Source organism: Engystomops pustulosus, chromosome 2 (genome assembly GCF_040894005.1).
Source record: "Engystomops pustulosus chromosome 2, aEngPut4.maternal, whole genome shotgun sequence".
Classification (NCBI taxonomy): domain Eukaryota; kingdom Metazoa; phylum Chordata; class Amphibia; order Anura; family Leptodactylidae; genus Engystomops; species Engystomops pustulosus.
Window position 1 is genome coordinate 253,278,668 of NC_092412.1, and position 18,225 is coordinate 253,296,892.

The following is an 18,225-nucleotide window of genomic DNA, read 5'->3' on the forward strand; positions in this document are numbered from 1 at the left end:
ACTACACCACACATGAGACACATCATCTATATACTACACCACACAGGACACATCCTCTATATACTACACCACACAGGAGACACATCATCTATATACTACACCACACAGGAGACACATCCTCTATATACTACACCACACAGGAGACACATCCTCTATATACTACACCACACAGGAGACACGACCTCTATATACTACACCACACAGGAGCCACCTCCTCTACACCACACAGGAGACACATCCTCTATATACTGCACCACACAGGAGACACATCCTCTATATACTATACCACACAGGCGGAGAGCTAAAACATCCTCTATAAACTACACCACACAGGCGGAGAGCTAAAACATTCTCTATATACTACACCACACAGGAGACACATCCTCTATATCAGTGATGGCGAACCTTTTAGAGACCGAGTGCCCAAAATGCAACCCAAAACCTAATTACTTATCGCAAAGTGCCAGTACGGCAATTTAACCAGAAAACTGACGGTTTAGTTTAGAATCAATTTACACAGGACTGCCTGAGCTCGGATTCCAGCCGTCCTATACACACTGAAACGCCACTTTTACACCATTTTACATCACATAAAAAAATAAAAAGTTATCAAAAGGTCTCGCAGTCCTCAAAATGGTAGCAATGAAAACAACGGCTCATTAAGCAAAAAAATCACACCTCCCCAGCTCCGTGCACTAAAGTTATTAGCGTCACAAGATGGCGGAACTATTTTCTTTTTCATACACTGTTTTAATTATTGAAAAAGTATTAAAACACAATAAAACCTGCAAATCTGGTATTTTCTGTGATTTTACCGAACCAAAGAATAAAGGAGACAAATGATTTGGAGCGCACAGCGAAAGTATTAGAATCCAGCTTCCCAGTACACGACATGGAATAATAAATGAGAAGTAAAATATGTTACGCAAAAAATAAGCCCTCACACAGGTATAAATAGATAAATGCACATATAAATATATAATATAATATGCATATACATAAATACATACATAGAAGTACATATGTTACTTACTCTTTGGTTGTCCAAGGTGGCGGCCATGCTGGCGGGCAGAAGTTCAGGTGTCTGTTGTTCCGGGGGGGTCAGTAGGGTAGATGGGCAGAGGGTGGGCGACCAGAGTTAGGGCTGGGGGGGGTAATGCAGCATCTGGAGTTCGGGGCAATGGGGTTATGAGGCATGAGTTCCAGGGGAGGGGGTGATGCGGGGCAGTGACCGGAGTTGAGGGGGGGGGGGTAATGAGAGCGGCCGGAGTTCGGGCAGGCAAATTGCAATAGTGGGCGGAGTTTGGGCGGGGGGGTAGGGGTGCGATAGCGGGCTGGGGTTCGGGCGCGGGGGCTTGTGGTAGCGGCGCAGTGAGTTTCGGGCCGGTTGCTTAGGGGAGGGGAGGGGCGGGAGCGGGCAGGAAATCAGCCTCCTGCTGATCTATGCCCCGTGGATGCGCTGAGTTAAAAAAAAAAAAAAAACTCACCTCGTTCCTCCGGCTGATCACTGCAGCGCACACGGAGTAAGGTGCCCAGCGCTCGCAGCGTAATGACATCATTTCGCTGCCAGCGCTGGGAGGCTTACCGTCCTGTGTGAAGCTGTGATCGTAGTGACAGAGCAGGAAGTGTCAGCACCCTGCTCTGTCATGGCTGTTAGCAGTAGCGGAGCGCAGCTCCGATACTGCTAGCAGACATGACAACCAGGTGTGGACAGTGGTTGTCTGCACCTGGCAGTGGTTAGGAGGATGGGGCGCGTGCCAGCAGTGAGGGCTCTGCGTGCCCTCTCTGGCACGCGTGCCATAGGTTCGCCATCGCTGCTCTATATACTGCATCACACAGGAGACACATCCTCTATATATATTACATCACACAGGAGAGCTGACACATCCTCTATATACTACACCACACAGGAGAGACATCTTCTATATACTACACCACACAGGAGAGCAGACACATCCTCTACATACTACACCATACAGGAGAGAGACACATCCCCTATATACTACACCACACAGGCGGAGAGCTAACACATCCTCTATATACTGCACCACACAGGAGACACATCCTCTGTATATTACATCACACAGGAGACACATCCTCTGTATACTACACCACACAGGAGGAGAGCTGACACATCCTCTTTATACTACACCACACAGGAGACACATCCTCTATATACTACACCACACAGGAGACACATCCTCTATATACTACACCACACAGGAGACACGTCCTCTATATACTACACCACGCAAGAAAGCCGACACTTCCTCTATATACTACACCATACAGAAGAGCTGACACATCCTCTATATACTACACCAGACAGGAGAGCTGACATATCCTCTATATACTACACCACACAGGAGAGAGACACATCCCCTATATACTACACCACACAGGCGGAGAGCGAAAACATCCTCTATATACTACACCACACAGGAGGAGAGCTGACACATCCTCTATATACTACACCACACAGGAGGAGAGCTGACACATCCTCTATATACTACACCACACAGGAGAGAGACACATCCCCTATATACTACACCACACAGGCGGAGAGCTAAAACATTCTCTATATACTACACCACACAGGAGACACATCATCTATATACTACACCACACAGGAGAGAGACACATCCCCTATATACTACACCACACAGGCGGAGAGCTAAAACATCCTCTATATACTACACCACACAGGCGGAGAGCTAAAACATCCTCTATATACTACACCACACAGGAGGAGAGCTGACACATCCTCTACATACTAAACCACACAGGCGGAGAGCTAAAACATTCCCTATATACTACACCACACAGGAGACATATCCTCTATATACTGCATCACACAGGAGACACATCCTCTGTATATTACATCACACAGGAGAGCCGACACATCCTCTATATACTACACCACACAGGAGAGACATCTTCTATATACTACACCACACAGGAGAGCAGACACATCCTCTACATACTACACCACACAGGAGAAATATACGCTATATACTATAACACACAGGATAGAGACATATCCCCTTTATAATACACCACACAGGAGGAGACACATCTTTTCTATACTACACCACATAGGAGTGCAGACACATCCTCTATATACTACACCACACAGGAGAGAGACACATCCCCTATATACTACACCACACAGGAGAGAGACACATCCCCTAAATACTACACCACACAGGCGGAGAGCTAACACATCCTCTATATACTGCACCACACAGGAGACACATCCTCTGTATATTACATCACACAGGAGACACATCCTCTATATACTACACCACACAGGAGGAGAGCTGACACATCCTCTTTATACTACACCACACAGGAGAGAGACACATCCCCTATATACTACACCACACAGGCGGAGAGCTAACACATCCTCTATATACTGCACCACACAGGAGACACATCCTCTGTATATTACATCACACAGGAGACACATCCTCTATATACTACACCACACAGGAGGAGAGCTGACACATCCTCTTTATACTACACCACACAGGAGACACATCCTCTATATACTACACCACACAGGAGACACATCCTCTATATACTACACCACACAGGAGACACATCATCTATATACTACACCACACAGGAGACACATCCTATATATACTACACCACACAGGAGGAGAGCTGACACATCCTCTATATGCTACACCAAACAGGAGGAGAGCTGACGAATCCTCTACATACTTCACCACACAGGAGATGCATACTCTATATACTATACCACCCAGGAGACACATCCTCTATATACTACACAACACAGGAGACACAACCTCTATATACTACATCCCACAGGAGAGCTGACACATCCTATATATACTACACCACACAGGAGACCCATCCTCTATATAGTACACCACACAGGAGACACATCCTCTATATACAACACCACACAGGAGACACATCCTCTATATACTACACCACACAGGAGAGTCGACACATCCTCTATATACTACACCACACAGGAGACAAATCTTCTATATACTACACCACACATGAGTGCAGACAAATCCTCTATATACTACACCACACAGGAGGAGAGCAGACACATCCTCTATATACTACACCACACAGGAGGAGAGCAGACACATCCTCTATATACTACACCACAAAGGAGAGCTGACACATCCTCTATATACTACACCACACAGGAGAGCTGACATATCCTCTATATACTACACCACACAGGACACACATCCTCTATATACTAAACCACACAGGAGACACATCATCTATATACTACACCACACAGGAGACACATCCTCTATATACTACACCACACAGGAGACACATCCTCTATATACTACACCACACAGGAGACACATCCTCTATATACTACACCACACAGGAGAGCTGACACATCCTATATATACTACACCACACAGGAGACCCATCCTCTATATACTACACCACACAGGAGACACATCCTCTATATACTACACCACACAGGAGACACATCTTCTTTATACTACACCACACAGGAGACACATCCTCTATATACTACACCACACAGCAGACACATCCTCTATATACTACACCACACAGGAGATACATCCTCTATATACTACACCACACAGGAGACACATCCTCTATATACTACACCACACAGGAGACATATCTTCTTTATACTACACCACACAGGAGACACATCCTCTATATACTACACCACACAGGAGACACATCCACTATATACTACACCACAAAGGAGACACATCCTCTATATACTACACCACACAGGAGACACATCCTCTATATACTACACCACACAGGAGACATATCTTCTATATACTACACCACACAGGAGACACATCCTCTATATACTACACCACACAGGAGGAGAGCAGACACATCCTCTATATACTACACCATACAGGAGAAGTGACACATCCTCTATATACTACACCAGACAGGAGAGCTGACATATCCTCTATATACTACACCACACAGGAGAGAGACACATCCCCTATATACTACACCACACAGGCGGAGAGCTAAAACATCCTTTATATACTACACCACACAGGAGGAGAGCTGACATATCCTCTATAAACTGCATTACACAGGAGACACATCCTCTATATATTACACCACACAGGAGAGCAGACACTTCCTCTATATACTACACCACACAGGAGACACATCCTCTATATACTACACCACACAGGAGACACATCCTCTATATACTACACCACACAGGAGACACATCATCTATACACTACACCACACAGGAGACACATCCTCTATATACTACACCACACAGGAGACACATCCTCTATATACTACACCACACAGGAGAGCCGACACATCCTCTATATACTACACCACACAGGAGAGCAGACAAATCCTCTATATACTACACCACACAGGAGAGAGACACATCACATTTATACTACACCACACAGGAGACACATCCTCTATATACTACACCACACTGGAGAGCTGACACATCCTCTATATACCACACCACACAGGAGGAGAGCTGACACATCCTCTATATACACCACACAGGAGACACATCCTCTATATACTACACCACACAGGAGACATATCCTCTATATACTACACCACACAGGAGAGCTGACACATTCTCTATATACCACACCACACAGGGGAGCCAACACATCCTCTCTATACTACACCACACAGGAGGAGAGCTGTCATATCCTCTATATACTACACCACACAGGAGATACATCCTCTATATACTACACCACACAGGAGACACATCCTCTATATACTACACCACACAGGAGATACATCCTCTATATACTACACCACACAGGAGGAGAGCTGGCATATCCTCTATATACTACACCACACAGGAGCAGAGCTGACACATCCTCTATATACACCACACAGGAGACACATCCTCTATATACTACACCACACAGGAGACATATCCTCTATATACTACACCACACAGGAGAGCTGACACATTCTCTATATACCACACCACACAGGGGAGCCAACACATCCTCTATATACTACACCACACAGGAGGAGAGCTGTCATATCCTCTATATACTACACCACACAGGAGATACATCCTCTATATACTACACCACACAGGAGACACATCCTCTATATACTACACCACACAGGAGATACATCCTCTATATACTACACCACACAGGAGGAGAGCTGGCATATCCTCTTTATACTACACCACACAGGAGCAGAGCTGACACATCCTCTATATACTACACCACATAGCAGAGCTGTCAATATACCAGACTCCGGAGTTTAGGTGCAATCTATTATAAACATCTATCAACACAATATATTATTATAATTTACTTCTTACCCAGTACGGTCAGTATGCATCTCTCGAGGTGTATCAATCGTCCTGGAAGTTTGCGCCCCACACATTGGTACTCTCCTGCATCTTCCAGTGTAATGTTATACATATGTAGGTCCATATTATCCATATTCAGTTGAATGGTGCGGTTCCAGTATCTCTTAGAGATGTGTAATGATATCCTTGCTCCGTTCTTAGATTCAGCTAGAACATATATTACTTTGTTTTCGGTTTTTTCCCAACTGAATATGGTTTCATTAATGGGATGACTTGGGTTGTCATACTGACATTGTAACGTTGTCATGCCGGACACATGAACAGTAGGGAGACATTGTGACACTGCGGAGCCTGGAAGCGCAAGAAATGTAACAGTAAATAATGAATGAATTGTATCTAGTACATGACAAATGGAAAGAGTGTCATAAGGAAGGGCTCAGCGAGATATTGGGGCACATTTACTTACCCAGTCTTGTCGCGATCCCCAATTCGGGCGGTCCGACGAAGATGAACTCTGGCGCGATTCACTAAGATCGTGCGCCCGAGTTCCTGCATGTGTCGCTTCCCCGCTCAGGTCCCTGGAGTTCACCTTCTTCTTCCTGGTGCATGTAAGTGCATTGTCCGTGTATAATGCGCTGTGCGGGGAGTCACTAAGATCCTGCGCCCGAGTTCCTGCATGTGTCACTTCCCCGCTCAGGTCCCCGGAGTTCACCTTCTTCTTCCTGGTGCATGTAAGTGCATTGTCCGTGTATAATGTGCTGTGCGAGGAGTCACTAAGATCCTGTGCCCGATATCCTGCATGTGTCGCTTCCCCGCTCAGGTCCCCGGAGTTCACCTTCTTCTTCCTGGTGCATGTAAGTGCATTGTCCGTGTATAATGCGCTGTGCGGGGAGTCACTAAGATCCTGCGCCCGATATCCTGCATGTGTCGCTTCCCCGCTCAGGTCCCCGGAGTTCACCTTCTTCTTCCTGGTGCATGTAAGTGCATTGTCCGTGTATAATGCCCTGTGCGGGGAGTCACTAAGATCCTGCGCCCGATATCCTGCATGTGTCGCTTCCCCGCTCAGGTCCCCGGAGTTTACCTTCTTCTTCCCGGTGCATGTAAGTGCATTGTCCGTGTATAATGTGCTGTGCGGGGAGTCACTAAGATCGTGAGTGCGATATCCTGCATGTGTCGCTTCCCCGCTCAGGTCCCCGGAGTTCACCTTCTTCTTCCTGGTGCATGTAAGTGCATTGTCCGTGTATAATGCCCTGTGCGGGGAGTCACTAAGATCCTGCGCCCGATATCCTGCATGTGTCGCTTCCCAGCTCAGGTCACCGGAGTTTACCTTCTTCTTCCCGGTGCATGTAAGTGCATTGTCCGTGTATAATGTGCTGTGCGGGGAGTCACTAAGATCGTGCGCCCGAGTTCCTGCATGTGTCACTTCCCCGCTCAGGTCCCTGGAGTTTACCTTCTTCTTCCCGGTGCATGTAAGTGCGTGTCTTGCGACACAATTTTGAATGTTAAATCCTGCGCTCAGTCCGAATCCGTTGGATCATCAGTCTCCCTGCCCCCCGATTTGTGTCGCGTGAAACCCGGCGCCGATGCGCTAAAATCCGATCGCGTGGACCAAAAAGCCCTTCTAACTGTGGCCTACATCGTAAATCGTCAGGTATTCCGACGATAGTGCGGAACGCGGACCCTTAGTAAATGAGCCCCACTATCTGGCCTCTTGTAGAAATATAGAACTGCAAGAAAAAGTTCACATAGAGAAACTGCAATTCACGAAAAGTTACAAATGTATTAAAGGGCACCTACCACCACGATTCTACCAATAAAGTTAGATCGGGTGGTAGGTGGATGTAAGGGACGTGAGGATAGATCTTTTTAGAGCTAATCCTCATGTCCCCGCTAACTTTTGATAAACTTTATTCCCTTAATATGTAAATTTAGTTATGCGGCTACTGGGGCGTGGAGTAGCCGGGGTTGAGGCTACACGGCGCGGCTACTCCACGCCCCAGTAGCCACGTTACTCCTCCTACCGTGTTGTGTGCGGCGCACAGTGCCTCGTAGCTGCGCGCCCTCGTCCGACATGCTGGCGTTCTGCGCATGCGCAGAACTCCGGCTTGTCAGACGCTGCGCACCACACCACACAACACGGTAGGAGGAGTAACGTGGCTACTGAGGCGTGGAATAGGCGCGCTGTGTAGCCTCGTGCCCGGCTACTCCACGCCCCAGTAGCCGCATAACTAAATTTACATATTAAGGGAATAAAGTTTAGTAAAAGTTAGCGGGGACGTGAGGATTAGCTCTAAAAAGGGCTCTCCTCACGTCCCTTACATCCACCTACCACCCGATCTACCTTTATAGGTAGAATCGTGGTGGTAGGTGCCCTTTAAGTGCGGCTTAAGAATTGTTCCCATAAAACCATCCAGTCTTGACACACAGAAGAACTAAGATGCTGGGCAGCAGGTACATAAAGAGGGGTCGTCCACTTTCAGTTAATAATAGATTTTATTTGTGTAATTCTACAATTTTCCTACTTTATCTATTAATTTCTCAAAGTTTTCTAGATCTCTGCTTGTTCTCATTCTATATGAAGCTGCAGTGTTTTATTGCTGTAGATAAACACTTGTCCCTGGTCATGTGATGTCACACAGGTGCACGGCTCATCATATACCTGATCATGTGCTGTCGTACAGATGCATGGCTCCTTATTTCCCTGGTCATGTGATGTCACGCAGGTGCACGGCTCGTTATATCCCTGGTCATGTGATGTCACACAGGTGCATGACTCGCTATCTCCCTGGTCATGTGATGTCACACAGTTGCACAGCTCGTTATATATCCCTGGTCATGTGATATCACACAGGTTCACGGCTCGTCATATTCCTGGTCATGTGATGTCACACAGGTGCACGGCTCATTATATCCCTGGTGATGTGATGTCACACAGGTGCATGACTCGCTATCTCCCTGGTCATGTGATGTCACACAGGTGCTCGGCTCATTATATCCCTGGTCATGTGATGTCACACAGGTGCATGACTCGCTATCTCCCTGGTCATGTGATGTCACACAGGTGCATGGCTCGTTAAATCCCTGGTCATGTGATGTCACACAGGTGCACGCCTCATTATATCCCTGGTCATGTGATGTCACACAGGTGCATGCCTCGTTATATCCCTGGTCATGTGATGTCACAAAGGTGCACAGCTCGTTATATCCCCAGTCAGGTGATATCATACAGGTGCACAGCTCATCATATACCTGGTCATTTGATGTTACACAGGTGCATGGTTCATCATTTACCTGGTAGTGTGATCTCACATATGTGAACAGTTCAATATATATCGTCGTTATATCTTTGATCATGTGATGTAACACAGGTGCACAGCTTATAATATCCCTGGTCATGTGATGTCACACAGGCACACCACTCATTATATCACACAGCTCTAATTACTCTCTGTGATAAAACGAGCTTTGCACCTGTGACATTACATGACCAAGGTAACAAATAAACTGTGCACCTGTGTGACATTACATGACCAGGGTAACGAATAAACTGTGCACCTGTGTGACATTACATGACCAGGGTAACAAATAAACTGTGCACCTGTGTGACATTACATGATCCAAGGTAACAAATAAACTGTGCACCTGTGTGACATTACATGACCAAGGTAACAAATAAACTGTGCACCTGTGTGACATTACATGACCAAGGTAACAAATAAACTGTGCACCTGTGTGACATTACATGACCAGGGTAACAAATAAACTGTGCACCTGTGTGGCCTTACATGACCAGGGTAACAAATAAACTGTGCACCTGTGTGGCATTACATGACCAGGGTAACAAATAAACTGTGCACCTGTGTGACATTACATGACCAGGGTAACAAATAAACTGTGCACCTGTGTGCCATTACATGACCAAGGTAACAAATAAACTGTGCACCTGTGTGACATTACATGACCAAGGTAACAAATAAACTGTGCACCTGTGTGACATTACATGACCAAGGTAACAAATAAACTGTGCACCTGTGTGACATTACATGACCAGGGTAACAAATAAACTGTGCACCTGTGTGACATTACATGACCAAGGTAACAAATAAACTGTGCACCTGTGTGGCATTACATGACCAGGGTAACAAATAAACTGTGCACCTGTGTGGCATTACATGACCAGGGTAACAAATAAACTGTGCACCTGTGTGACATTACATGACCAGGGTAACAAATAAACTGTGCACCTGTGTGACATTACATGACCAAGGTAACAAATAAACTGTGCACCTGTGTGACATTACATGACCAGGGTAACAAATAAACTGTGCACCTGTGTGACATTACATGACCAAGGTAACAAATAAACTGTGCACCTGTGTGGCATTACATGACCAGGGTAACAAATAAACTGTGCACCTGTGTGGCATTACATGACCAGGGTAACAAATAAACTGTGCACCTGTGTGACATTACATGACCAGGGTAACAAATAAACTGTGCACCTGTGTGACATTACATGACCAGGGTAACAAATAAACTGTGCACCTGTGTGGCATTACATGACCAGGGTAACAAATAAACTGTGCACCTGTGTGACATTACATGACCAGGGTAACAAATAAACTGTGCACCTGTGTGACATTACATGACCAAGGTAACAAATAAACTGTGCACCTGTGTGACATTACATGACCAAGGTAACAAATAAACTGTGCACCTGTGTGACATTACATGACCAAGGTAACAAATAAACTGTGCACCTGTGTGGCATTACATGACCAGGGTAATAAATAAACTGTGCACCTGTGTGACATTACATGACCAAGTTAACAAATAAACTGTGCACCTGTGTGACATTACATGACCAAGGTAACAAATAAACTGTGCACCTGTGTGACATTACATGACCAAGGTAACAAATAAACTGTGCACCTGTGTGGCATTACATGACCAGGGTAACAAATAAACTGTGCACCTGTGTGACATTACATGACCAGGGTAACAAATAAACTGTGCACCTGTGTGACATTACATGACCAAGGTAACAAATAAACTGTGCACCTGTGTGACATTACATGACCAGGGTAATAAATAAACTGTGCACCTGTGTGACATTACATGACCAAGGTAACAAATAAACTGTGCACCTGTGTGACATTACATGACCAAGGTAACAAATAAACTGTGCACCTGTGTGGCATTACATGACCAGGGTAATAAATAAACTGTGCACCTGTGTGACATTACATGACCAAGGTAACAAATAAACTGTGCACCTGTGTGACATTACATGACCAGGGTAACAAATAAACTGTGCACCTGTGTGACATTACATGACCAGGGTAACAAATAAACTGTACACCTGTGTGGCATTTCATGACCAAGGTAACAAATAAACTGTGCACCTGTGTGACATTACATGACCAGGGTAATAAATAAACTGTGCACCTGTGTGACATTACATGACCAAGGTAACAAATAAACTGTGCACCTGTGTGACATTACATGACCAAGGTAACAAATAAACTGTGCACCTGTGTGACATTACATGACCAGGGTAATAAATAAACTGTGCACCTGTGTGACATTACATGACCAAGGTAACAAATAAACTGTGCACCTGTGTGACATTACATGACCAGGGCAACAAATAAACTGTGCACCTGTGTGACATTACATGACCAAGGTAACAAATAAACTGTGCACCTGTGTGACATTACATGACCAGGGCAACAAATAAACTGTGCACCTGTGTGACATTACATGACCAAGGTAACAAATAAACTGTGCACCTGTGTGACATTACATGACCAAGGTAACAAATAAACTGTGCACCTGTGTGGCGTTACATGACCAGGGTAACAAATAAACTGTGCACCTGTGTGACATTACATGACCAAGGTAACAAATAAACTGTGCACCTGTGTGACATTACATGACCAGGGTAATAAATAAACTGTGCACCTGTGTGACATTACATGACCAAGGTAACAAATAAACTGTGCACCTGTGTGACATTACATGACCAAGGTAACAAATAAACTGTGCACCTGTGTGACATTACATGACCAGGGTAACAAATAAACTGTGCACCTGTGTGGCATTACATGACCAGGGTAATAAATAAACTGTGCACCTGTGTGACATTACATGACCAAGGTAACAAATAAACTGTGCACCTGTGTGACATTACATGACCAGGGTAACAAATAAACTGTGCACCTGTGTGACATTACATGACCAGGGTAACAAATAAACTGTGCACCTGTGTGACATTACATGACCAGGGTAACAAATAAACTGTGCACCTGTGTGACATTACATGATCCAAGGTAACAAATAAACTGTGCACCTGTGTGACATTACATGACCAGGGTAACAAATAAACTGTGCACCTGTGTGACATTACATGACCAGGGTAACAAATAAACTGTGCACCTGTGTGACATTACATGACCAAGGTAACAAATAAACTGTGCACCTGTGTGACATTACATGACCAAGGTAACAAATAAACTGTGCACCTGTGTGACATTACATGACCAAGGTTACAAATAAACTGTGCACCTGTGTGGCATTACATGACCAAGGTAACAAATAAACTGTGCACCTGTGTGACATTACATGACCAGGGTAACAAATAAACTGTGCACCTGTGTGGCATTACATGACCAAGGTAACAAATAAACTGTGCACCTGCGTGACATTACATGACCAGGGTAACAAATAAACTGTGCACCTGTGTGGCATTACATGACCAAGGTAACAAATAAACTGTGCACCTGTGTGGCATTACATGACCAGGGTAACAAATAAACTGTGCACCTGTGTGGCATTACATGACCAGGGTAACAAATAAACTGTGCACCTGTGTGACATTACATGACCAGGGTAACAAATAAACTGTGCGCCTGTGTGCCATTACATGACCAAGGTAACAAATAAACTGTGCACCTGTGTGACATTACATGACCAAGGTAACAAATAAACTGTGCACCTGTGTGACATTACATGACCAGGGTAACAAATAAACTGTGCACCTGTGTGACATTACATGACCAAGGTAACAAATAAACTGTGCACCTGTGTGACATTACATGACCAAGGTAACAAATAAACTGTGCACCTGTGTGACATTACATGACCAGGGCAACAAATAAACTGTGCACCTGTGTGACATTACATGACCAAGGTAACAAATAAACTGTGCACCTGTGTGACATTACATGACCAAGGTAACAAATAAACTGTGCACCTGTGTGGCGTTACATGACCAGGGTAACAAATAAACTGTGCACCTGTGTGACATTACATGACCAAGGTAACAAATAAACTGTGCACCTGTGTGACATTACATGACCAGGGTAATAAATAAACTGTGCACCTGTGTGACATTACATGACCAAGGTAACAAATAAACTGTGCACCTGTGTGACATTACATGACCAAGGTAACAAATAAACTGTGCACCTGTGTGACATTACATGACCAGGGTAACAAATAAACTGTGCACCTGTGTGGCATTACATGACCAGGGTAATAAATAAACTGTGCACCTGTGTGACATTACATGACCAAGGTAACAAATAAACTGTGCACCTGTGTGACATTACATGACCAAGGTAACAAATAAACTGTGCACCTGTGTGACATTACATGACCAAGGTAACAAATAAACTGTGCACCTGTGTGACATTACATGACCAGGGTAACAAATAAACTGTGCACCTGTGTGACATTACATGATCCAAGGTAACAAATAAACTGTGCACCTGTGTGACATTACATGACCAGGGTAACAAATAAACTGTGCACCTGTGTGACATTACATGACCAGGGTAACAAATAAACTGTGCACCTGTGTGACATTACATGACCAAGGTAACAAATAAACTGTGCACCTGTGTGACATTACATGACCAAGGTAACAAATAAACTGTGCACCTGTGTGACATTACATGACCAAGGTTACAAATAAACTGTGCACCTGTGTGGCATTACATGACCAAGGTAACAAATAAACTGTGCACCTGTGTGACATTACATGACCAGGGTAACAAATAAACTGTGCACCTGTGTGGCATTACATGACCAAGGTAACAAATAAACTGTGCACCTGCGTGACATTACATGACCAGGGTAACAAATAAACTGTGCACCTGTGTGGCATTACATGACCAAGGTAACAAATAAACTGTGCACCTGTGTGGCATTACATGACCAGGGTAACAAATAAACTGTGCACCTGTGTGGCATTACATGACCAGGGTAACAAATAAACTGTGCACCTGTGTGACATTACATGACCAGGGTAACAAATAAACTGTGCGCCTGTGTGCCATTACATGACCAAGGTAACAAATAAACTGTGCACCTGTGTGACATTACATGACCAAGGTAACAAATAAACTGTGCACCTGTGTGACATTACATGACCAGGGTAACAAATAAACTGTGCACCTGTGTGACATTACATGACCAAGGTAACAAATAAACTGTGCACCTGTGTGACATTACATGACCAAGGTAACAAATAAACTGTGCACCTGTGTGACATTACATGACCAGGGTAACAAATAAACTGTGCACCTGTGTGACATTACATGACCAGGGTAACAAATAAACTGTGCACCTGTGTGACATTACATGACCAAGGTAACAAATAAACTGTGCACCTGTGTGACATTACATGACCAAGGTAACAAATAAACTGTGCACCTGTGTGACATTACATGACCAAGGTAACAAATAAACTGTGCACCTGTGTGACATTACATGACCAAGGTAACAAATAAACTGTGCACCTGTGTGACATTACATGACCAAGGTAACAAATAAACTGTGCACCTGTGTGACATTACATGACCAGGGTAACAAATAAACTGTGCACCTGTGTGACATTACATGACCAAGGTAACAAATAAACTGTGCACCTGTGTGACATTACATGACCAAGGTAACAAATAAACTGTGCACCTGTGTGGCATTACATGACCAGGGTAACAAATAAACTGTGCACCTGTGTGACATTACATGACCAGGGTAACAAATAAACTGTGCACCTGTGTGACATTACATGACCAGGGTAACAAATAAACTGTGCACCTGTGTGACATTACATGACCAAGGTAACAAATAAACTGTGCACCTGTGTGACATTACATGACCAGGGTAACAAATAAACTGTGCACCTGTGTGACATTACATGACCAAGGTAACAAATAAACTGTGCACATGTGTGACATTACATGACCAGGGTAACAAATAAACTGTGCACCTGTGTGACATTACATGACCAAGGTAACAAATAAACTGTGCACCTGTGTGACATTACATGACCAGGGTAACAAATAAACTGTGCACCTGTGTGACATTACATGACCAAGGTAACAAATAAACTGTGCACCTGTGTGACATTACATGACCAAGGTAACAAATAAACTGTGCACCTGTGTGACATTACATGACCAGGGTAACAAATAAACTGTGCACCTGTGTGACATTACATGACCAGGGTAACAAATAAACTGTGCACCTGTGTGACATTACATGACCAGGGTAACAAATAAACTGTGCACCTGTGTGACATTACATGACCAAGGTAACAAATAAACTGTGCACCTGTGTGACATTACATGACCAGGGTAACAAATAAACTGTGCACCTGTGTGACATTACATGACCAAGGTAACAAATAAACTGTGCACCTGTGTGACATTACATGACCAGGGTAATAAATAAACTGTGCACCTGTGTGACATTACATGACCAAGGTAACAAATAAACTGTGCACCTGTGTGACATTACATGACCAAGGTAACAAATAAACTGTGCACCTGTGTGGCATTACATGACCAGGGTAATAAATAAACTGTGCACCTGTGTGACATTACATGACCAAGGTAACAAATAAACTGTGCACCTGTGTGACATTACATGACCAGGGTAACAAATAAACTGTGCACCTGTGTGACATTACATGACCAGGGTAACAAATAAACTGTACACCTGTGTGGCATTTCATGACCAAGGTAACAAATAAACTGTGCACCTGTGTGACATTACATGACCAGGGTAATAAATAAACTGTGCACCTGTGTGACATTACATGACCAAGGTAACAAATAAACTGTGCACCTGTGTGACATTACATGACCAAGGTAACAAATAAACTGTGCACCTGTGTGACATTACATGACCAGGGTAATAAATAAACTGTGCACCTGTGTGACATTACATGACCAAGGTAACAAATAAACTGTGCACCTGTGTGGCATTACATGACCAGGGTAATAAATAAACTGTGCACCTGTGTGACATTACATGACCAAGGTAACAAATAAACTGTGCACCTGTGTGACATTACATGACCAGGGTAACAAATAAACTGTGCACCTGTGTGACATTACATGACCAAGGTAACAAATAAACTGTGCACCTGTGTGACATTACATGCTTAAGGTAACAAATAAACTGTGCACCTGTGTGGCGTTACATGACCAGGGTAACAAATAAACTGTGCACCTGTGTGACATTACATGACCAAGGTAACAAATAAACTGTGCACCTGTGTGACATTACATGACCAGGGTAATAAATAAACTGTGCACCTGTGTGACATTACATGACCAAGGTAACAAATAAACTGTGCACCTGTGTGACATTACATGACCAAGGTAACAAATAAACTGTGCACCTGTGTGACATTACATGACCAAGGTAACAAATAAACTGTGCACCTGTGTGACATTACATGACCAGGGTAACAAATAAACTGTGCACCTGTGTGACATTACATGACCAGGGTAACAAATAAACTGTGCACCTGTGTGACATTACATGATCCAAGGTAACAAATAAACTGTGCACCTGTGTGACATTACATGACCAAGGTAACAAATAAACTGTGCACCTGTGTGACATTACATGACCAAGGTAACAAATAAACTGTGCACCTGTGTGACATTACATGACCAAGGTTACAAATAAACTGTGCACCTGTGTGGCATTACATGACCAAGGTAACAAATAAACTGTGCACCTGTGTGACATTACATGACCAGGGTAACAAATAAACTGTGCACCTGTGTGGCATTACATGACCAAGGTAACAAATAAACTGTGCACCTGTGTGACATTACATGACCAAGGTAACAAATAAACTGTGCACCTGTGTGACATTACATGACCAGGGTAACAAATAAACTGTGCACCTGTGTGACATTACATGACCAAGGTAACAAATAAACTGTGCACCTGTGTGACATTACATGACCAAGGTAACAAATAAACTGTGCACCTGTGTGACATTACATGACCAGGGTAACAAATAAACTGTGCACCTGTGTGACATTACATGACCAGGGTAACAAATAAACTGTGCACCTGTGTGACATTACATGACCAAGGTAACAAATAAACTGTGCACCTGTGTGACATTACATGACCAGGGTAACAAATAAACTGTGCACCTGTGTGACATTACATGACCAAGGTAACAAATAAACTGTGCACCTGTGTGACATTACATGACCAAGGTAACAAATAAACTGTGCACCTGTGTGACATTACATGACCAAGGTAACAAATAAACTGTGCACCTGTGTGACATTACATGACCAAGGTAACAAATAAACTGTGCACCTGTGTGACATTACATGACCAGGGTAACAAATAAACTGTGCACCTGTGTGACATTACATGACCAAGGTAACAAATAAACTGTGCACCTGTGTGACATTACATGACCAAGGTAACAAATAAACTGTGCACCTGTGTGGCATTACATGACCAGGGTAACAAATAAACTGTGCACCTGTGTGGCATTACATGACCAGGGTAACAAATAAACTGTGCACCTGTGTGACATTACATGACCAAGGTAACAAA

General features: G+C 44.0%; 1 protein-coding gene across 1 annotated transcript in view; it reads right to left on the reverse strand.

Annotated features, from left to right (window-relative positions):
• The window catches only part of LOC140119637 (uncharacterized), a 61,717-nt gene that overhangs the window by 20,294 nt on the left and 23,198 nt on the right, over nt 1–18,225 (reverse strand). The window contains exon 4 of the mRNA XM_072138867.1: nt 6,346–6,687. Coding sequence (XP_071994968.1) covers nt 6,346–6,687 — 342 coding nt within the window. The remainder of the gene's footprint in view (nt 1–6,345; nt 6,688–18,225) is intronic.